This window comes from Microcebus murinus, chromosome 8 (assembly GCF_040939455.1).
Source record: "Microcebus murinus isolate Inina chromosome 8, M.murinus_Inina_mat1.0, whole genome shotgun sequence".
In the NCBI taxonomy this organism is placed as follows: Eukaryota; Metazoa; Chordata; class Mammalia; order Primates; family Cheirogaleidae; genus Microcebus; species Microcebus murinus.
The window spans coordinates 73,358,671-73,381,633 of NC_134111.1; the positions used below are offsets into that span (position 1 = coordinate 73,358,671).

At 37.2% G+C, this 22,963-nt stretch overlaps 1 protein-coding gene across 3 annotated transcripts; it reads left to right on the plus strand.

Moving 5' to 3' along the window:
• Window positions 1–7: 7 nt before the first annotated feature.
• Window positions 8–9,449, plus strand: MAIP1 (matrix AAA peptidase interacting protein 1). Of its 3 annotated transcripts, XR_012920598.1 has the most exons (6): window positions 8–633; window positions 4,199–4,270; window positions 4,723–4,849; window positions 5,830–5,891; window positions 7,208–7,309; window positions 9,139–9,449. XR_012920598.1 is itself a non-coding variant. In XM_012739098.3 (5 exons), exons 1-5 carry the CDS (start codon window positions 178–180, stop codon window positions 9,215–9,217), a joined length of 882 nt encoding a protein of 293 aa, XP_012594552.1. In that variant the 5' UTR covers window positions 13–177; the 3' UTR covers window positions 9,218–9,449. The 3 variants fall into 3 exon arrangements, 1 of the variants encoding a protein (XP_012594552.1); XR_012920599.1 differs by lacking the exon at window positions 5,830–5,891 and having other exon boundaries at window positions 10–633; XM_012739098.3 differs by lacking the exon at window positions 5,830–5,891 and having other exon boundaries at window positions 13–633; window positions 7,162–7,309.
• Window positions 9,450–22,963: the final 13,514 nt, after the last annotated feature.

A 22,963-nucleotide genomic window follows, 5' to 3' on the forward strand; every position in this document is an offset into this window, starting at 1 on the left:
CGGGGAGCCGAAGGGCCTCTGCACTGGCTGCGTGCGTGCTGGAGAGCCAGAATGAGGCGGACTCACCAGAGGTGGCAGCAATAGGCCAACTTTGCTCTCCAGTCTCCCACAGCGCCGAGGTGGTTTCCCACCGACTTCTTTTCAATACAGCACCGGCAAGCAGAGGGGTGAAAGGTCATGAAGATGGCGCTGACCGCTCGTCTGTTGCCGAAGCTGCTGCTCTCTCGGTCCCTGCCCGGCGGGGCCGCCCGACCTTGGACTCCTGGTGCGGCTGAGATGAAGTTGCCACTGGCTGGGTTTTGTTGCCTTTGCCGCCGCCGCCTTACCTCGGGACCGGCCCCGTTTTCCCGAAGCACTTGGGCCTTGGCGGCCTCTGCGTTGCCTGTCCGGGGCCTCGGGCGGCCAGTGCTCAGCCCTCCGGGACTCCCCGAAGCCCTTGCTTCTTTCCCTGCCTGCCCCCGGCGCAGCTACAGCACGGAGGAGCAGCCCCAGCAGCGCCAGAAAACCAAGATGATCATTCTGGGATTCGCCAACCCCATCAACTGGGTTCGGACTCGAATTTATGCCTTCCTTATCTGGGCGTATTTCGACAAAGAATTCAGCATCGCAGAGTTCTCTGAGGGGGCGAAGCAGGTTTGTGTATTCCCTGGTTGACCTGTCCGCGTCTCAGGCATTCAACTATTACACGCAGAAGGGTTTAACGGTGAAGTTTCTTCACCCAAGTGATCAAACGTGGGTAGTGGCGGCCTAGAGCCCTCCATCCATTTCTGGACTTAGAGTAATCTGGGTGTGTTTTTGCACGGTCACTGAGAAGGAAGGGTTCCAGAATGAAGTCTCCCAATTGCTTTTTTCACCCTCTGCAGGTTTTGAATCAGACAAATGGATTCAAAGCCTGTTTCTGGCACTGAAAAGCTATATGGCCTTACCTTTGCTGAGCATGATTTTCCAAATCTGCAAAATGGGGAAGACAGTGCCAGGCACAAAGCAGGCACTTAATAAATGTTTGTTGAATAAATTAATGAGTGGATATGATTGAAGAATAAATGAGATAATATTTCCAAAGTGCTATAATGTCCTGGCATCTGTTTGACAGTTTCCCTTCACCACCACCACCTCATACTCCTTAAGGAATAACCTGGAGATTTCACCTTTTCAAAGAATTTGCTTTGACTACCTGGTTGCTTATAAGTGCACAGCACCCTGCACACTGAGAATATGTAGCCTTTGGTGATTCATAGCCCTGACTCTGTCAGTTATGTCCCTCTTTCTGAATGGCTGATGACACTTTGCCTTATCCTCACCACATAATGGTCACTTTGGGTCCTAAGAGTATTTGCAGAATTTGTGTGTACATGTTTTTGGGGGGTTTTTTTGTTTTTCTTTTTTTAAGGATAAAGAGCCATCTATACCTTTCTTTTGACTTAGTGTTATTTACAAATATTGCAGAACTATTGATAAACAATAGTCATAATTTCTTTTCCAGTTCATACCTCCCTGTACCGTAAATCATGCCATCAGTGTAATCATTTTACAATATTGGTTGTATGCTAATATTAATATTTTTACTCCTAATTTAAGATTTTTCCATAATCATTTCTATTTATGTGACCTATCAATTGTAAATTAAATGTTTTCAATTTTATGTAATCAGTGTTAACACTGTGTTTCCCCAAAAATAAGACAGGGTCTTATATTTATTTCCTCAAGAAGACACCCTAGGGCTTATTTTCAGGGGATGTGTTATTTTCTCCTCAGAGCCTCAGCTTGCAGCACGCACAGGATGGCCAGGACCTGATGGGGAGCCCACACCTTTCTGGTCACCTCTGGGATAGTAGCTGTCACGATGGGGCAGATGAGAAGGGCTGCTTATCTTCTTTACTGCTCCCATGGAAATGCAGGGTTGTATAGATACGCTGCATTGCCACGCCCATCAGTAGGTCTTATTTTCAGGTAGGGCTTATATTGTGCAAATGCTTAGAAATCCTGCTAGGGTTTATTTTATGGGTAGGTCTTATTTTCGGGGAAGCACGGTATTAACTCCTGTTTCCTGCTTCCCTGAGTCAACTCTTGACGACTATATGTGTTTATAAGAAAATTAAAAATCAAAGAGCAACTTGATTAACTGAGCATCATAATTAAGTGATAAGCCTCTGCTAACGTCAGTTCTCAAAGTCTTTTGTCTATGCGGAGGTAAATTGATGTGATCCTACTATTCTCTACAATGTCCTCTGATAACGTGTAAGCTTGTCCACCTTATAATACATAGTGACTGTATCAGCTCATTTATGTGTCAACAAGGAAAGGAAATCATCTTCCCATGATGGGCAGGAATCAGACCTCAGTCCCTGTTTTCTCTGTACACACTGAGGAGCATAGGGCACTTTCTGGTTCACTTTCTGATCCTAATGGTCCTTCAGCTGTTTAGCTATTTTAGTCTCCTCTCTCCTTATTGTTAAGCAGTATCTCCACCCATTCATCAGCCAGTCTGTATTTACTTTTGCTTTACCTAAGTCAGTTTATGTGCAGTTAACCATTCTGACTTCCAAAAAGAATTTCTGGGTCATCTGTGGCAAATATTTAGTGATTTCCTTAAACCAGTGGTTACTGAGCATACCATTCAGATCAAGCAAATCAGTTCTTCAACACCTAAGATTTGTGAGGACATGGCCAAAAGCCTTCTCCCTACTATCATGATGCAACTGTACCTTCCCTTGTGGACATAAATCTAGGGCTTAGGATGCAAAATTTGATGCAAAACACTATCTAGTTTATCTCCTCTTTGGGCTTCACTTCCCCTTTCTCCTTAGGCTTATCTCCCAGCAACAAGATGTTATGTTAGGTTGTGAATATCAATTAGATCCTGTTCATTAAGATTTTTAATTTTTAATCATAGAACATGAAAATGAAAAGATGCCTTTTATACTCTAATCCATCTTTACAAGTGATAAAACCAAACACCAGAAAGATGAAACAATTAGCTCAAGGATGCATAGCTAGGAAGTACTGAGGTGCATTGTCTACAAGAGTTGGGTCTTGGGACAGTCTTGGTCCTTCACAGTCATTAAAGATTGGAGATAGTTAAATATAATCTAGGCAAGTGTTTTATTCATTATGTGGGCCAGGGGAATAGGTGGCCTATTGCTATTTAACCCTTATGTTAGCACCACAGGCCCTGCTCGCTATTGGTAAGTACATATGGCATATCATCCTTATTACTGCTATCAAACTATGTATGTTTATTTTCTTATATCTTGCTTATACAGTTTAGCCTATCCTATGGGGAATAAAGGCTATCTCCTAGAAGCCTCTGGAGGTGGAACACTTCTATATCATCAAGGCCTTATCAGGGCAGCCTCTTAATGGTTCATTATTACCTTACGGTCTGAATGAGATTCAGACTGCAGCCCTGATCTCCAGACTCCCAATACAATGTAGACTGTGCTGCTTCCCAACTGCTATCTATGCATGATTGAGAGGTAGATCATAACAGTCAGATGGTTGTTTACTTCATTATTTTAAAAGGAAATATATAGGAGGATTTTTATTGAGGCATTTACTGTGTACACCACACACTATCATTTCCCAGGTCCTGAGAGTGGATACGTAATTAGCAGTCAGTTCACTTAGTACTATATATGTGGGAAGACCATATAAGAAAAGTCAACCAACTTTGAAGGAGTCATGCCTAGTGCTGATGTTTTGAATATTAGTATTTGACATTGTTTATCACCTATACCATAAAATAGTCTTTGTTACACTTAGCTACTTAAGTATGAGCATTGTAGGGTATTTTTTTTTTTTTTTTTTTTTTTTTTTTGAGACAGAGTCTCGCTTTGTTGCCTAGGCTAGAGTGAGTGCCGTGGCGTCAGCCTAGCTCACAGCAACCTCAAACTCCTGGGCTCAAGCAATCCTGCTGCCTCAGCCTCCCAAGTAGCTGGGACTACAGGCATGCGCCACCATGCCCGGCTAATATTTTTCTATATATATTAGTTGGCCAATTAGTTTCTTTCTATTTATAGTAGAGACGGGGTCTCGCTCTTGCTCAGGCTGGTTTCGAACTCCTGACCTCGAGCAATCTGCCCGCCTCGGCCTCCCAGAGAGCTAGGATTACAGGCGTGAGCCACCGCGCCCGGCCCATTATAGGGTATTTTGCATGGTATTTTGAAATAATGCAACCATCTTCCCGCTTTTTTTAAAGGCTTTTGCTCACGTATCCACGTTGCTGTCACAATGTAAATTTGATCTATTGGAAGAACTTGTGGCCAAAGAGGTAAAGTATACTTTTAAGTTTTCTTTAAAATAAATGCATTACTCTCTTGTAATAGAATGATACACAATCTCCTTATTTATATTTAATACTTAAAAATAGTGTGTGTACCAGCAGCCAAAGTAGAGTCTATGTATATGTCTTTATGGGTACTTTGGGCCATAAAAAAGCATGGAGAGTGACTCATGCAACATAAGGCATAAGTAAGTAAATATGATGTCTTTCAGTTGCTATTATATACAATGTTCTGGTTAAGAATTTTCTAGGTGAAGAATTAGATGAATCTGTACCCTTGCTTTGGAAGAGCACCTGTCAGCCTTACTTTTGAGGATGAGTAAATATGGTAGTAGATTTAAAAATAGATTTAGAAAAATGTATTCCATGATAAAGATCACTTTTTGAAAGTTTTCAAAAACTGAATTGGTGAACTATTGGTTTGCTTTTTCCAAACTTAGGTGCTACATGTATTGAAAGAAAAAATTACTTCACTCCCTGACAACCATAAAGATGCCCTTGCTGCTGACGTGGATGAAATTGTATATACATCAACAGGAGACATCTCCATTTACTATGATGAGAAAGGTAATGCTGGAGCATAGTAAACTTTAAATTTACTATTAAATTTAAATGATCCATAATTGTCCAGATAAGCTAAATAGGTGGATAATCACAAAATAGTGGGAATTTGTCTGTATAAGTGGATATTTATAGAACTTCAAAGAAAATGATATACTTATTCTTTAAAGACCCAGCTATGAAAGAGTTGAGTTGTGGTAGTAGTTCCTTATACCTTTCTATCTAGAACTTTTCCCTACTACTTTATAGTTCACAGGAGAAAACACTATCATTTATATTGATGAAAATAATCTGTTTAGGCCGGGTGTGGTGGCTCACACCTGTAATCCTAGCACTCTGGGAGGCCGAGGAAGGAGGATTGCTTGAACTCAGGAGTTCAAGACTAGCCTGAGCAACAGCAAGACCCCATCTCTACTATAAATAGAAAGAAATTAGCCAAACAACTAAAAATGGAAAAAATTAGCCAGGCACAGTGGCGTGTTCCTGTAGTCCTAGCTACTCGGGAGGCTGAGGCAGGAGGATCGCTTGAGCCCAGGAGTTTGAGGTTGCTGTGAGCTAGGCTGATGCCACAGCATTCTAGCCCAGGCAACAGAGAGAGACTCTGTCTCAAAAAAAAAAAAAAAGGAAAGGAAAGAAAAGAAAATAGTCTGTTTAAGATGAGCTGCTCCCATGTCTCAATTTGAAAATATTTATGTCTTAGATTTCCTAACTTGAAGGAAACAAATGAGCATTTTAAATTTCCAGCTGCATAATATATGGAAAAAGTAAGGAGTAAAAGAAAATCAAAGTAGATAGTGCCAGCTAAAGACTGATTTGAAAATGAAATTAACTGCAGAACTTCCAAATTGGATTTATTGTATTTGAGGATAATGAAAAAAGTTGGAGGGACGTTTAATGGTTATATAGTTCTTCTTTTCCAATGCATACATTTTTCCTATAGCATTCCTAAAAATTCATTGATTGACTTATTCTTTCTACACATACAGTTGGCTCTCTGTATCCATGGGTTCTGCATCTGTGGATTCAACCAACCTTGGATCAAAAAAAGGTTTTGTCTGTACGGAATATGTACAGATTTTTTTTTTCTTTCATTCCTTAAACAGTACAGTGTAACAACTATTTACATAGTATTTACATTGTATTAATATTGGGTATTATAAGTAATCTAAAGATGATTTCAAGCATACAGGAAGATGTGTGTTATGTTAATAGTACACCATTTTGTATAAGGGACTTGAGCATCTTTGGATTTTGGTATCCGCAGTGGGTTCTGGAACTAATCCTCCATGGATATTAAAGGATGACTGTATTTGCATATGTATTATGTTGCCAGCCATACAAGAAATGTATGTAGCCTCTGCTTCTATACTTCCCAAGGCAGTTTTTTTAATTTTAAAATATTAAGGGGGTGCAAATGTTTTGTTATATGGATACCTTATATATAAGGCTTAAGTCAGGGCTTTTAGTATGCCCATCACCAGAATAGTGTTCATTGTACCCAATAGTTAAATTTTTACCCCTTACCCCCTGCCACCTTCTCCCCTTCTTAGTTTCCAATGTCCTTTATATAACTTTGTGCCCGTGTGCGCTCATAATTCAGCTCCCAATTGTTAGAGAATCCATGTGGTGTTTGTTTTTTTCATTCATGAGATGCTTCACTTAGGATAATGGTCTCCAGTTCCTTCCAAGTTGCTGCAAAAGATTCTTAATGGTTAGAAAATTTTTCATAGACATTTTACTTTGAAACATTCATAAAGGTATTTTTAATGATATTTTCTCCTTTGCTAATATTTCAAATTACATCTCAGCACTATGGTCACTAACTGATTTTACACAGGAAGTTGTCAGAATCACCAGGCACAGCAAAGTGAATTAGAGTAGAATAAAAGCCTTCCTCCTGGCAATTGGGTTAAGTTAATTATTTAGGTTAAGTTAATTATTTAGGAGCAAAAAATATTTTTTCCTCTGTATTTTTGGTTTGACAACAGATATCTCATAAAATTATTATAATTTTAGAAAATACCACAAATTGAATATAATCCACCTAGTATACTTAGCAAAGTATGTGCTCAGTAAATAGTAGGTTTGTTACTGAGATGCAGAGAGTAAGTATGTCATAAAGAGATTTTCTAAAAGAAATTTTAGAAATAAAAAAAAGTATCAATACAGGTATCTTAAGTTACACCCACATAAGCACAGAATTTAATCTGTAGCAACTATATAACTACTGCCAATTTCTGATTTCATTTTGGGTATATGGATGATGGATTATTATGATTTGTATTTGTATGTGTATGTGTGTATGTTTTTTCTCTAAGGAAGGAAGTTTGTTAATATCCTGATGTGCTTTTGGTATCTAACCAGTGCCAACATCCCCAGTGAAACTTTAAAAGGAGCCAGTGTATTCCAGGTTAAGTTGGGAGATCAGAATGTGGAAACTAAACAACTTCTTAGTGCAAGCTATGAGTAAGTGTAATCACATTTCATTGTTTCCTTTCTCTAGAAAATGGAAGGTAGCGTGAGGGTATAAAAACTAAAGGGATTTTAGGAAGAAAAGAATTGAAATTTCACAAGTTATTAATGAAGAGAAAAGGTCATAAAGACAGACTGGATATGAAACAGGAGTGTTAAGAAATTAGAAAGAGGTAATGTTGAGTTTAATTAAATGGTGTTTCAGCTATCACTGTATAGCAAACCTCTCAAAAATTCAGTGGCTTCAAGCAGCCATTTATTTTGCCTCCTGTTTCACTGTTCAGGAATGTTGGATAGGCTCATTGTGGGTTTTCTCTCTTTCCCCTAGCATCCACTGGAGTGGCAGAAGCTGTGGCTTCGTCACTTGTGTGGCACTTTGGTGCTCCTTGGCTTCTCCATCATGTCTCATTCTCTAGGCCTCTCTTTGTGGCTTGGACTTGTAGTAGTTTCAGACTAGTCACATCTTTTACATGGTAGTTGGATTCCAAGAATCAAAAAATGGAAGCTGCTAGATCAGAAAAGGGCTGTGCCCAGAATTAGAACGTCTTTACTGCCATAGTCTATTGGTCAAAGCAGTCATAGGATCTGCACAGTTTAAAGGATGTAGGCAGACTCCACCACTTTATGGGGCAACAAACAGCAGAGCCAGCTTATAGAAGAGCACTGGCGAGGGGAGACATAGTTGTGGCCATCTTTGGAAAATAAAATCTGCCATAACTGGCATGTGGACCATTCATTCACTAGGAATCTGTTGATCATTTGTGTGCCATGTACTCTGGTAGGGGTTCAGATACAAAATTAAAGGGATTCTTCCCTTAAGGACATACTGCATAGTAGGGGGTTACCAAGTTATTTAAAAGAGACATTATGTTGCATTTTTGTGCTAACAAAATTTGGAACAGTGGAACAACTAGAGCAAGTCAATGGAGACATAATTTAATATTCAAAAGAGAATACTGTTATTATATTGCTAAGGTTATACAAATTTGCTTTAAAATAACAGACACATTACAAAGATGGCCTAAGAAAGAAAATGTATTCTGATTCCACTAAAGTAAAAGAGTATTACAAGGGCTGTCCAGAAAGTATCCAGCCATGGCTACATGGATACAATGGCTGGACACTTTCCAGCCCTTGTATATCCTCGCCTTTATACTTTTCTTGAAAGAAATGTGTTATTTTTTCAATTTTGCTATATTTATAACTGTCAAAAATATTCTATATATTTAAATACTTAATTTGAATCTACTGAATTGTCTGTTTTTTAAGACATCATTTATAATTAAGGATCGCTGTCATCAGTACTAAATTTTGTCTCCTCTGATGGTCCTTACTAAAACCATGGGCAGCTCATAAACACTGTCATTTTCAAGATTGATCTAATGTATATAATCCAGATTCCACTGTTTATTTTTAAACTAGTAACAATGTTATTTGAAAAACAAGTTTTACTGTATGCTAGGTTATATATTTGAAATGCTGCCTGCATCATCAGAGTCCAATTTATTTCTCCTCATATTAGGCAAGTATAATAACTAGCATTGAAACAGAATAATATTCAAGTTACTCTCAGGCTGGCAGATATTAAATGTAGATTAGTCCTTAAAAATACTCACATTAGTTGAGAATGTACTTCAATTTTTGTGGGTTTACTTTTTGTGATCGAATTGGTAAGTTAAACTTTTTTTTGTTTGATTTTGATTTGCCATTAACTATTAACTTGTTGTTAAAAACTCCTCTAATATACACTTGCAAATTATATAGTTAGCTAAGAGGTATTTGGGCTGATGTAACATTCACATTATTTGCAATGTTTTTCCTAGATTTCAGAGGGAGTTTACACAAGGAGTAAAGCCTGACTGGACCATTTCACGGATTGAACACTCAAAGTTATTAGAATAATCTTTCTTGGAAAAATCAGCTTACGGACTTATAGCAATTGCTGTGACAAACTAAGGAAGAAAAATTTTTGGATCATTTGATCTTCACTTAATCAAGTTTGTGAATTACTTTTGTATTATTTTGAAATACTCATTGCAGTATATTGGTATGATATAATAAAGTATTTTCCACAGATTGTTATCACCTTCTTTAAAAGAGGTCAAAATCAAAAAATAAAACTATAATAATAATACATTGTTGGTATCACATTCAATATCATTTCCAATGCTACATACAAGTGTGCTATATACACATACATATATACACACAAGCTATTATTTATAGACATAATACAGTATTGAAAAAACTACTTACACATTTCTAAATTAATAGTCCTTAAATATTTTATTCATGGCCAATACATTTATACCATTAATCAAGTATGTGTAAGATTTATTTTAAAAAGAAATCACTGTTGCTATTTTGTCCTCCTTGGTTATTAACTAGATGAGAAGGAATAGATGAAGTTACAATAGATTGTTTGCACAGAACTAAAGATCAGTGAATTTGAAGCATACTAAAGCACAAAGTGAAAAAAATTAGAACAGTTTCTCAGCCACCTGTGAGATAATATTAACTGTTCTCATATACTTGTATTTGAAGTTCTAGAAGTTGGGGTTGAGACAAAATATGTTAAGAAATAATGGCTAAAAATTTTCTTAATTGATGAAAACTATAAACAAACAGAACCAAGAAATTCAAGTAACATGTTAAAATCTCATCAAGTACATCATAATGAAATTGTTGTAAACCAGAGAAAATTGTAAAAGCTGGGGGCAGGAGAGACACATTTCTTACAGAGCAACCAAAGTAAGAATAACTACATCTTTTCTCAAACTTCAAATTAGAGACCTTTGCATGACATCTTTAAAATGTTGAAAGAATAACCTGTTGACCTAGAATTCTATATTCAGCAAAAATATACTTCAAGTATGAAGGTGAGAAAGTCTTTTTCAGATAGAGAAAAGGTAAGAGAATTTGTTGCTGATAGACATGTTTTATAAAAAATATCGAGGACCAACAGATAGAATAGAGTTCAGAAATGGATCTATGCATATAAGGACAATTGAATTTTTTTTTTTTTTTTTTTTTGAGACAGAGTCTCGCTTTGTTGTCCAGGCTAGAGTGAGTGCCGTGGCGTCAGCCTAGCTCACAGCAACCTCAAACTCCTGGGCTTGAGTGATCCTTCTGCCTCAGCCTCCCGAGTAGCTGGGACTACAGGCATGCGCCACCATGCCCGGCTAATTTTTTATATATATATCAGTTGGCCAATTAATTTCTTTCTATTTATAGTAGAGACGGGGTCTCGCTCTTGCTCAGGCTGGTTTTGAACTCCTGACCTTGAGCAATCCGCCCGCCTCAGCCTCCCAAGAGCTAGGATTACAGGCGTGAGCCACAGCGCCCGGCGACAATTGAATTTTGATAAAAGTGCCAAAGTTTCCAGAGCTAAAACTTTTTAATAAAAAAAAAAAAAAAAAAAAAAAAAAAAAAAAAAAAAAAAAAAAAAAAAAAAAAAAAAAAAGTGCCAAAGTAATTCAATGAGGAAAAGGTAGTCTTCAACAAATGAAATAATTATTGATTTTCCATATTGATATAGAAAATGAACCTCAACTCTTGTCTCACACCATATACAATTTTAGTGCAAAATTTAGATTATAAAATGGATCATAGACCTAAACAAAAGCTAAAGCTAGAAATTTTAGAAGAAATTCTTTGCTATCTTGGGATTGGCAAAGATCTCTTAGGACATAGAATGCATGAATCATGAAAGAAATACATAAGTTGGAATTTATTAAAATTAAAACTCTTTGAAACACATCTGTAAGACAAATGGCAGTTCACAAATTGGGAGAAAATATTTGCAATACGTATATCAAAGGACTTGTATCCAGGACTTATAAATAATGCTTACAGCTCAATAATGAAAAGTTAAAAGAGCCCAACTATTGGGCAAAAGATTTGAATAGATTCTTCATAAAAGGTATTCAAATTGCCAAGGATGCTCAAGGGCCTTTGCCATTAATTAGAAAAACATGAAGTCACAGGATACAAACCCACCACGATGGCTCAAATACTAACTGTCAATACCAAGTGTTGAAGCTATAGAGCAACTGGAACTTTCAAACATTATTGGTAGGAATGGAAAGTGGCACTACTACTTTGGGAAATAATTTGAAAGTTTCTTATAAAGTTAAATATGTACTTAGCATGGGACCCAGCAATTCAATTCCTAGGTATTTACCCACGAGAAGTGAAAACACATCCACCTAAAGATTTGAACATAAATGTTAACATGCACCCACAGAAAGACTTGTACGTGAATGTTCGTAACAGCTTTTTAAAAAAATGACTCCAAACTGGAAAGACCCCAAATGTTCAGTAGTGAATGGATATACAAATGAAGGTAAAACTAGTCTACAATGATAGAAAGTAAATGAGTGGTTGCCTAGAGCTGAAGTTGAGGGCAGAGGAATGGGGGGTGGGTTGACTGCAAAGGTGTACAAAGGAGGTTTTGAGGGAGATAAAAATCGTATATATCTTTGATTGTAGTGGCATATACATGGTTTTGTACAGCTGTGACTCCTCAAACTGTGAACTTAGAATGGGAGTATTTTGTTATATGTAAATTAGTGTATGTATTTTATGCAAATTATATCTAAATAAAGTTTATAGCAAAAATAATGTGTAGCAGAAAAAGTAAGTTGCAGAAAAATAAGCTAAAATGATTCTATTTTTATAAAGTATAAAAAGCTAATCTATATTCCACCTAGTCTTAGATTTATCTTCATGTAATCTTAGATAAGAAATACATCTTAGATGAAATAGACAAGATAATACGTAAGGCATCTATTACTAAAAAGAAAAATGCCATTTAAACTATCAACTGCCATCAACTTTAAGATGCATCTCCAATTCAAAGATTTTAAAATAGACAGTGAATGTATTATTTAGAACCAATGTGGATTTTTATCTGTCAATTATACTTCAATAAATCTAGGGGACTAACAAAATGATTCTAAAATATAAAGCTAGGGGGGAAGTATCTGATGTCCAAATTATGGTCTTTGCATGTGGTTTCCCAACAAAAGGAACTGGCTTTAGGAGCAATTTCAGGTCTGTGCAGAAATTAAGAAAGATTAGCCTGAGAGATACTCTTGGGCCAGAGAACAAGGACACTCTTAAAGATGGCTGGAATAATGTTGAAGGGACCAGCTTGAAAAGGCTTCCACTGGATAAGGTGGGCCAGTATAAACACTGATAAGAGTAACGGCTACATGAGCTGAAAACACATCACATATTTTTAAAAACCATTAGTTTCTAATGAAACTCCAAACACAACCCAAATCATTATTGGATAACTTTGGAAGTCTCTGGGGCACTATCTCATTTTATTATTCTAAAAGTTGATAAGGATGAAAAGCCAAGCATTTATCATGCCTTTCATGTACAAAACTGTTCCGGTTATTTATTGCTGCATAACAAATTCAAAATTTACTAGCTTAAAACAAAAATCATTTGTTTTATTCATGAATCTGTTGGGAATTTGGGCAGGACTTGGCCTGGCAATTGTTTTGCTCCATTTTGCATTGACTGGGGTCATGGGGAATATTCAGCTGAAAGCTAAGCTCCCATGGAGGATTCAGCTCATCTGGGGATGGCCAGATGGCTGGGTACAACTGGGTCACTTTGGTCTGTGACCTATCTTTAAGTTTTTTCCCCAAAATTATGTTGGTTACAGATTAAATATAAATTGGCATGTCCTCTGCTGTCCCAGAAAAAAAAAAAATCCTATTGTGTTATTTAATGTAGCCAATTTGTCCCTACTGTAAATGGGTTAGTTCATCAAAAATTTTGGCCATTTGAATTTATAAGGTACACATCCTCAGATATTTGTCTTGGCCTCTCTAGCTCTTACCCTATGAATCTACAAAACCCAATCACTCCTAGGGTTTCCTTTCAACAATTTGTCTTTCTGGTCTGTTAGCACCCTTTGCAAAGAAAGAACTTGGGCCTTAAGCAGCCATGATGATCTGCTTAATCATTTCTTCTGCTTCTAAAGAATCTTTGATACAGATCTCTTATCTCAAAATTTTTATTGAGTAGATCTTTTTACTTCCATAGAATTCCAAAGTTGTGAATAACTCCAATAGAATAGCAAGTATCAAAGTGTATATGACATGCAATTTTTAGCAATTTGACAAGCCCTCAAGATAGCCACAGGTTTGACCCCTTGAGCTGATTTGGCTTCTGGCAAGAAATTGAATTCTGTAACAGAGACTTACATAGCCAGTCTTATATTTTCTCTGTTCACTCAGCAAATTATATTTGTCTGAATTTGTGGTTTCAAAATGATCTGTTGTGAGTATAGCCACTTCTTGAACTAAAGAAACACTATCATGAGATTCTTTTTCATCTGGTGAGAGTAATATAGTTTCTTTTATTAACTAGCTGGTAGTAATTTGATAAAGAGAAAGCAACGCTTTTATAATTAGTTAATTGATGTAGAAAAATGTTGGGTATTTTCAGTTAGCAACAAAAATTATACTGCATGTAATAACATCATATTTAAAGGTGATTCTAGTACATGATCTGAAGAGATTTTGACAAAATTAGCCAAGGCTACAAAAACTGTAAACAAGGAGGATAAGCAGTGGCTCTTTGGCATGCTTCATGCTGAGTTATGGTCCCTAGAAGGGGGTTTTCCATCTCTTCTCATACCTACAAAACTGAACTTTTATGACAATCTTGAAAGAATCAATGTATTATTGTGGCTTTTGTTGCAAATGTTCTGAGCACATCTGTGGGCCATAGCTAATCCTTCAGTTATTTCTTGAATTATACATAGTGAAGGGTTCCCAATGCATAGACCAGTTATTATGTGAACATATGTAGGAACATTTTAGGGAGTCTTAAAAATAACTATTTTGCTATATTTTATCTAACAATAAAGGAGACAATAAAGGAGAAATCACAACTGATGCCACGGAGATACAAGATATAATTTATGAATACTACAAAAACCTCTATGCATACAAACTGGAAAATGTGGAGGAAATGGACAATATCTTAGAAACACACAGCCTCCCTAGGCTCAACCAGGAAGAAATAGAATTCCTGAACAGACCAATATCAAGTACTGAAATTGAAACAGTAATAAAAAACCTTCCTAAAAAGAAAAGTCCTGGACCAGATGATTTCACACCCAAATTTTACCACATCTACAAAGAAGAACTGGTGCCTATCCTGCAGAAATTATTCCACAACATTGAGAAGGATGAAATCTTACCCAACACATTTTATAAAGCGAACATAACCCTTATACCAAAACCAGGAAAGGATGCAACAACAAAAAAAAGAAAACTATAGACCAATATCCCTTATGAATATAGATGCAAAAATTCTCAACAAAATCCTTGCCAATTGAATCCAGGTGCTTGTCAAGAAAATAATTCATCACAACCAAGTGGGCTTCATCCCAGGGATGCAGGGATGGTTCAACATATGCAAATCTATAAATGTAATTCACCATATAAACAGAAGCAAAAACAAAGACCACATGATCCTTTCAATAGACGCAGAGAAAGCATTTGACAAAATTCAACACCCTTTTATGATAAGAATGCTCAACAAAATAGGCATAGACGGGGCTTACCTAAAAATGATACAAGCCATATACAAACCCACAGCCAATATCATACTGAATGGGGATAAATTGAAAGCATTCCCACTTAGAACTGGAAGATGACAAGGTTGCCCACTATCCCCACTTCTGTTCAACATAGTGCTAGAAGTCCTCGCTACAGCAATCAGACAAGAGAGTGGAATTAAAGGCGTCCAAATGGGAGCAGAAGAGATCAAACTCTCAGTCTTTGCTGATGACATGATATTATACCTAGAAAACCTCAAGGATTCAACTAAGAGACTCCTTGATCTGATAAATGAATTTGGTAAAGTCTCAGGATACAAAATCAATACACAGAAATCAGAGGCATTCATATACGCCAACAACAGTAAAAGTGAGAACCAAATCAAAGACTCAATTCCCTTCAAAATAGCAACAAAGAAAATAAAGTACCTTGGAATATATTTAACTAAGGAGATAAAAGACTTCTACAGGGAGAACTATGAAACACTGAAGAAGGAAATAGCAGAGGACGTTAACAGATGGAAGAATATACCATGCTCATGGGTTAACAGAATCAACATTGTTAAAATGTCTATACTACCCAAAGTGACCTACAGAGTCAATGCAATCTCTATCAAAATACCATCATCATTTTTCACAGATATAGGAAAAATAATTTTACGCTTCGTATGGAACTAGAGAAGACCCCGTATAGCAAAATCAATCCTAGGGAATAAAAACAAAATAGGAGGTATCAATTTACCAGACTTCAAACTATACTACAAGGCTATAGTCATTAAAACAGCTTGGGACTGGCACAAGAACAGGGACATTGACCAGTGGAACAGAACAGAGAACCCAGATATCAAACCATCCTCATATAGCCAACTAATCTTTGACAAAGCAGACAAAAACATACACTGGGGAAAAGAATCATTATTCAATAAATGGTGCTGGGAAAACTGGATAGCCACATGTAGAAGACTGAAACAAGACCCACACCTCTCACTTCTCACAAAAATTAACTCACACTGGGTAACAGACTTGAACATTAGGTGTGAAACTATTAGAATCCTAGAGGAAAACGTTGTAAATACCCTTCTAGATATTGGCCTAGGCAAAGAATTTATGAAGAAAACCCCAAAGGCAATCACAACAGCAAAAAAATAGACAAATGGGACCTGATGAAATTTAAGTTTCTGCACAGCCAAAAAAACTTTCAAGAGAGCAAACAGACAACCCACAAAATGGGAGAAAATTTTTGCTAGCTACACATCTGATAAAGGGCTGATAACTAGAATCTATTTAGAACTCAGGAAAATCAGCAAGAAAAAAATCAAACAACCATATCAAAAAATGAGCAAAGGACATGAACAGAAACTTCTCAAAAGAAGACAGAATAATGGCCAACAAACATATGAAAAAATGTTCAACATCTCTAATCATCAGAAAAATGCAAATCAAAACCACAACGAGACATCACTTAACTCCAGTGAGAATGGACTGTATCAAAAAGTCCCCAAACAACAAATGCTGGCATGGATGCGGAGAGAGAGGAACACTCCTACACTGCTGGTGGGACTGCAAACTAGTTCAACCTCTGTGGAAAGCAAAATGGAGATACCTCAAAGCGATACAAGTAGATCTACCATTTGATCTAGCAATTCCACTACTGGGCATCTACCCAAAAGATCAAAAGGCACTTTATGAAAAAGACACCCGCACTCGAATGTTTATAGCAGCACAATTCACAATTGCAAAACTGTGGAAACAACCCAAGTGCCCATCAATTCATGAGTGAATTAATAAAATGTGGTATATGTATACCATGGAATACTACTCAGCTTTAAGAAACAATGGTGATGTAGCACCCCTTGTATATTCCTGGATACAGCTGGAACCCATTCTACTAAGTGAAGTATCTCAAGAATGGAAAAACCAGCACCACCTGTACTCACCAGCAAATTGGTATTAACAGACAAACACCTAAGTGGATATAAAGGAGTAACATTTATCGGGTGTTGGGAGGGTGGGAGGGGGGAGGAAGGGATGGGTATATACAACCACAACGAGTAAGATGTGCAACATTTGGGAGATGGACTCGTTTGAAGCTCTTACTCGAGGGGGGAGGGGGGCATGGGCAATATATGTAACCTTAACACTTGTACCTCCATAATACGCTAAAATAAAATAAAAATAAAATAAAATAGAAAAATCAAGACATACAGAGTGATATAATAGACATTGGAAATTTAGAAGGGGGATGGTAAGAGAGGGGTACAAGATAAAAAATTACCTATTGGGTACAAGGTACACTATTTCAGGTGATAGGTAAATGAAAATCCTAGATGTCTCCACTATACAAATCATTCATGTAACAAAAACCATTTGCAGCCCCTAAATCTATGAAAATAAAATTTTAAAAAAAGGAAAAAAAGAAAAAAATCATGATAAACAAGAAAGAAGCCATTGTAGTCAATCAGAAATATTTGCTGAAGAATGCTGTCTCAGGTTACCTAACCAACCAGAGGCTAAGAAGGTACTATATGATAAATGACCTGACAATTTTTATCGTGGCATATGAACCAAACAAAATGACTTTCTTTCATTAATTGATACAAGAATAAATGTCCCAGTGAAGGTGTTTGGGGGGACAAAAGCAAAGTTTTATCATGAATTTGTCACTAATAACCTCCAGTTCATAGTCCTTGGACTCAACTTGCATTGGAGACTGAATGGACCTATTCCCCCAACCACTCCCTTGGCAGCTCCCTTATACATCCACTAGATAAAAGACTACTGAAGATAAAGCAACAGAAACAGAAAGTCTTGAGCCAAGACTTTGTACTGATAGATGCACTAAAAGCAAAACAGGCACACACTTGAAGAATAATGGAGTTAGTAGCCAAAATATTTACAAAAGAGTATGTCTCCAAACCAAAATTTCTAAATACCCAAACAAAGACCAATTTGGATGTGAATCCTCATTTAACAAAATAAATTCAACAAAGAGTGCTCAGTGAAAGAGTCAGAGCACAGATCAATACTGAGGGCAAAACACCTGGAACAAATCCAAATGCTAAATGAAATCTGGACCCACGAGGCCTGGTGAGCATACCTGAATATTGTTAAGTTAGGGTCTTCAACTTAGCCTCAGTGAAACTCATAATTGTCAAAACATGGGCCCACCACTCAAAAATCAATATAAAACCCAAATATGTATATATATATTTTTTTACTTAAGTAAGGAAGGGGTCAGACACTCTTGTTGAACAAAGCAAACTTTTGATCTTACAAAGGGTTTTGGGGGAAGAGTTTTTTTTGTGTCAAAGAAAGCAGGAATGGGATTATGTCAGCTTTATTTCAGGTGTTGTAGTTTTCATGTCTAGATGTCCTATTTGGCTGTTTCTCAAATCTTCTATTTCCCTCCTCTCGGTGTTCATATTTTCGTTTTAACTTCCTGAGCATAGTCCTAACAGTTGTTTTAAAGCTCTCTTTTGCTAATGCTACCATACCATTTCATACATTTTTAAAATCTCTTTCTAGTAACTGATTTTTCTTTTGGTTATGGGTCACATTTTCCCTCTTCTTGGGTAGCCTAGTAATTTTTGATTGGACTCTGAACTTCATGAATTTACATCATTGAGTATCTGGGTATTGTTCTCCTTGAAAAGAATGTCGAGCTTTGTCTGGTAGGTAGGCAGTTAAGTTATTTGTGGTTCAATTTGATCCTTTCAAGGCTTTTGTTATGCTTCATTAGGGTCTGTCTAAAGGAGATTTTATCTTGTGGAGAGTGTAGTTTTATTATTAAGGAATAACATTTATGGGGTCTGCACTGGATGTCCTGAGTGATCAAACAGGACAGGACTCTCCATGCTGGCTAGAGGGAACTCAAATAAGTTCCCAGCACTATAGCATCTCTGGGAACTGTTCAGTTCACAGCTCTTAGTCACTCTTTGCTTGACTTCATAGCATCACACCCTATAGTGACTTAGTATTCTCTAAAAACCCAAGCAAATCTCTACATAAACTTCTGGAGTTCTGTTCTGTATAGCTTGCTCCTCTCTGAAACTTTGCCTTACATATTCCAGTCTCTTCAGATTCTGCGAACTCCCATCTCTGTCTCCTCAACTCAGCAAGTTCAGCACATACTGCTCAGTACTTCTCTCTCTGCTGGGTGGTCCAGAAAGTGCCCCAAGCAGAAATCTGGGATAATCATCGAACCCACCTTATTTGTTTCCCTTCTTCCGTAGATTAAGATATTGTGCTTCTTTTTGTCCAATGTATGAGGACTGTAGTTACAGGTAATCTGTTCACTTTTCTATTGTTTAAGGCACCAGGGTAAATACAGTCCCTTTCATGGCCAAAGCAGAACCTTTTAAAGCATGTTTGGTATTGTTTACAGAGGAAGAAAAGAGTTTATATCATGTTCCCTGGAGTAAATTTGCAACCAGTTGTCAGACTTTTAAAGTATGAGTCTGTCACTGATTGGTTGGCTTTCGGAGCCGGGCTCTCTGAAGTGGCTGTATCATCGTTACAACTCTCCACCCCCACCCTGGATCAGAAAGCCTGCACACTCTCCTGGGACCAAGAACTGGTTGGATGGGCTCTACTTTGTCCCAATAAACTTGGTTTGCCAGGTATAGGGCATGCAGTGCTACGGGAAGAAGTTGGCAAGGACTACTTTTGGATGACTTACCACTCTCTCCCCAGCACTGAGCAAAGTCCCCAACATAGTAAATTCTCACAAATATTTGCAAACTGGCAGGTGATGCATATTTTTAGTTGGCTGGGCTTCTCGGACTATTCTGCATAAGGACTAATTTTCTCTCCTAGAGGCCTAGCTATGAGCCCTAAAATAATGTACCTAAAACTCCTGTTTTCTTTTATTTACTTGAAATTAAATTTTTCCCCTAACTTTTTATTAGAAAACAATTCAAATGTACTGGGAAGTTTTAAGAAGGATATTGTATTAGTCAAGGTTCCCCAGAGAAAGAAAATTTTCTATCTATCTATCTATCTATCTATCTATCTATCTATCTATCTATCTTATCTATCTACCTACCTCACATTTATGGATAGAGAGACATAGATATATCTATCCATGTATATATTTATATATATAATATTATACATTGAGAGAGATTTAACATTTATGTAGTGGTTTAAATGTTAATCTCACCCAAAAATATGCTTTTACAGAAGTATCTAGAATAATGTTTGATCACATATTTGGGTGCTATGGCCTAGCCAAATTGACACATGAAATTAACTATCACAGATAGGATACATAACCACATACTCTCCACTTAGAGTCAACAAATGTTAACATTTTGCCATCCTGTTTCATCTCTCTTTCTCTTTCTCTCTCTGTACACACACACACACACACACACACACACACACACTCACACTTTTTGTCTAAATCATTTGAAAGTAAGTTCCAGACACCACATACTTCAATCTTAAATATTTTAACATATGTGTGTGTTTCCAAAGAATAAGGACATTATTCTATATAATCATAAAAACATTAGAAATAACTCCATAATATCATTTAATATTTAGCAAATTTAAAATTCCACTAATTGTCTTTAAAATGACTTTTTAAACCAAGATCCAGTCAAGGTTTACATATTGCATTTGGTTGTTATGCCTCTTTGGTAGTTTTACAAAATTTAGAATATCCCCTATCCTTTTTTATGACATTGCAATGTCAAGAAGTCTAGGGTAGTAGAAATACCACATGTTCCATATCCTGAATGTGCTTGATTATTTTATTATAGTATCATTTATGCAGGCTGGAAGTTAGGGCTTAAGGCTTGATTAGATTCAGGGTAAATATTTTTATTAAGAATATTTCATAAGTGATTTGTATACCTCATATAACATTAGGCAGTACATAATTTTCTCATTGTCCCATTATTTAAAGTGGTGATTATGAGAAACATTAGTTATAAAAGTCATTTTCCCCTTTATAATTAATAACTCATACATGAGATGATACTTTGATAGCTTGTGAGGACTCTACTCACAAGCAATCTTCCGCAAGTTGCAGGAGGGTGAAAAATTCTCCTCCCACCCAAGATGTCCACATTCTAGCCGCTAGATCCTGTGAATATGTTGTCTCACATTGCAAATTAGGACTTTGCAGGGGTGATTAAATTAAGGATCTTGTTATGGGGAGACTATCCCAGATTTGGGCGGGCCAAATGTTATCATACGAGACCTTATAAGAAGGAATTAGAAGGGTCAGAACCAGCAAGAAGAGGATGTGATGATGAAAGCAGAAAGAACTACATGGGACCCTGAGATCCAAAGAATGCAGACAGACAGCGTATGGACACTAGAAAAGACAAGAAATACATTTTCCCCCAGAGCCTCCAGAAGGAACGCAGCCACACTGACTCATTTTAGACATCTGATCTCCAGAACTGCAAAATAATAAATCTATGTTGTTTTAAGCCATTAAATTTGTGATAGTTTGTTACATTAGCAGCAAGAATTTAATACACAATGATTCTTGTATGAATCGGTGTTATAGTTTGCAAAATGATAATTCTCTACTTCTGTAATACTTTCTATTGATAATCTTTGATAAAACCACAGCCCTGCCCCTTTATTTTTCTTGACCATCACTATAAACTTATGAATTTTTATTTATCCAATGTAACATCAGTTACAGTTATTATTCTTATTGATGCTGAAATACTCCCCCATTTTGCCAGTGGGAACCTTGTAATCTGTCTTCAGGACAGATTAACCACTTCCGTGCGGCGCTCACTGGCCGGGAAACCTCGGTCACAGCGGGCACTCATAGTCCGCAGGATAGTTTGTGCTGTGCGTTGACAACGAATCTGTTTTGCTCTTGTGTGATGTGGAAAGCTTTAAAGCACTGAAAGCTTGTTTGACTTTACAGGAAGCTTTACTCGTAATGTAAATCAGAATAGGTAACATATTCATATATGTTTTCATTACATTATTTTTAAATGTTCACAATTTTATTTTGATAAATGAAAAATTAGATAAGTCATATCATGGCTGTCGGCTAAAGTCGCTGTGTGGGTTCATCTGTGGCTATTGACTACAGTCGATGCTGGTCCTAAAGTAGTTAAAGACTAAGTGACCCTGTTGTCAGTCATTTCGTGCTCCTGGTGCTTTCTGGTGTAACGATACATCTCAGCATCTTCTTGTCCATTTCTTGCCCCAGACCATGAATCATTCACTTCAAGAATGAGGGAGTCTCATTCTTGCTCAGGCTGGTCTCCAACTACTGAGCTCAAACGATCCGCCCGCTTGGCCTCCCAGAGTGCTAGGATTACAGGCGTGAGCCACCACGCCCGGCCAGCCCCATCCACTTCTTATGCCCTAACCTTGATTTATTTTGGTTTGCAGAACTTATCACCACGAAACATTGCAGTATGTGTGTGTGTTACTTTGTTCATTTGTTCCATTGCCTGTCTTTTCAACTAAGGAAGGACTTTTGTAGATCTTGTTCATTTCTGTCTGGAACAATGTCTGATACGTAGTACAGCTCAGCAAATATTAGTTGAATGAATATATAAATGAGTTAACCTCACTTTTGTTGAACTTCCTAGTTCACACAACAGCAATATTTTTCCTCTTGGTTTTTTTAGAGAGAGGAGTCTTGCTATGCTTTTGCCTAGGGTTGTCTCCAAGTCCTGGGCTCCAGCAATCCTCCTGCCTTGGCCTCCCAAGTAGCTGGGACTACAGGCACACACCGCCACAAACGGCCCTCTCTTGCTTTTGATTTGAAACCCTAGCAAGCTGGATATGATTTTTTGAAAAATCATGTACAGTTTCTCTTCTCAAGGGGTCTATGGTATTATTGGCTATTTGACCTTGCTTTTATGGACCTATGAATAGATGTCATTTTTTCTAAGTACCACACGGTGGAGCTAATCGTATGTGGAATCTAAACACTAGGTGTGGCAGGAAGTTTCATAGGATCTGAAGCCACCGAGGAATGGGAGAACTGCCTTGATAATTGACAGATTTTCATAGATAGGTATGTTATAGGAAATTGCTCAAAAAAAAGGTGTTATGAACATAATTGTTGA

Bases quoted from the DNA above. Each gene is read 5' to 3' on its own strand.
- MAIP1 (XM_012739098.3), top strand. From the start codon at position 178: ATGAAGATGGCGCTGACCGCTCGTCTGTTGCCGAAGCTGCTGCTCTCT. The intron at 634-4,198 runs GTTTGTGTATTC...CTTTTTTTAAAG, and splicing joins TCTCTGAGGGGGCGAAGCAG to GCTTTTGCTCACGTATCCAC. The intron at 4,271-4,722 runs GTAAAGTATACT...TTCCAAACTTAG, and splicing joins AAGAACTTGTGGCCAAAGAG to GTGCTACATGTATTGAAAGA.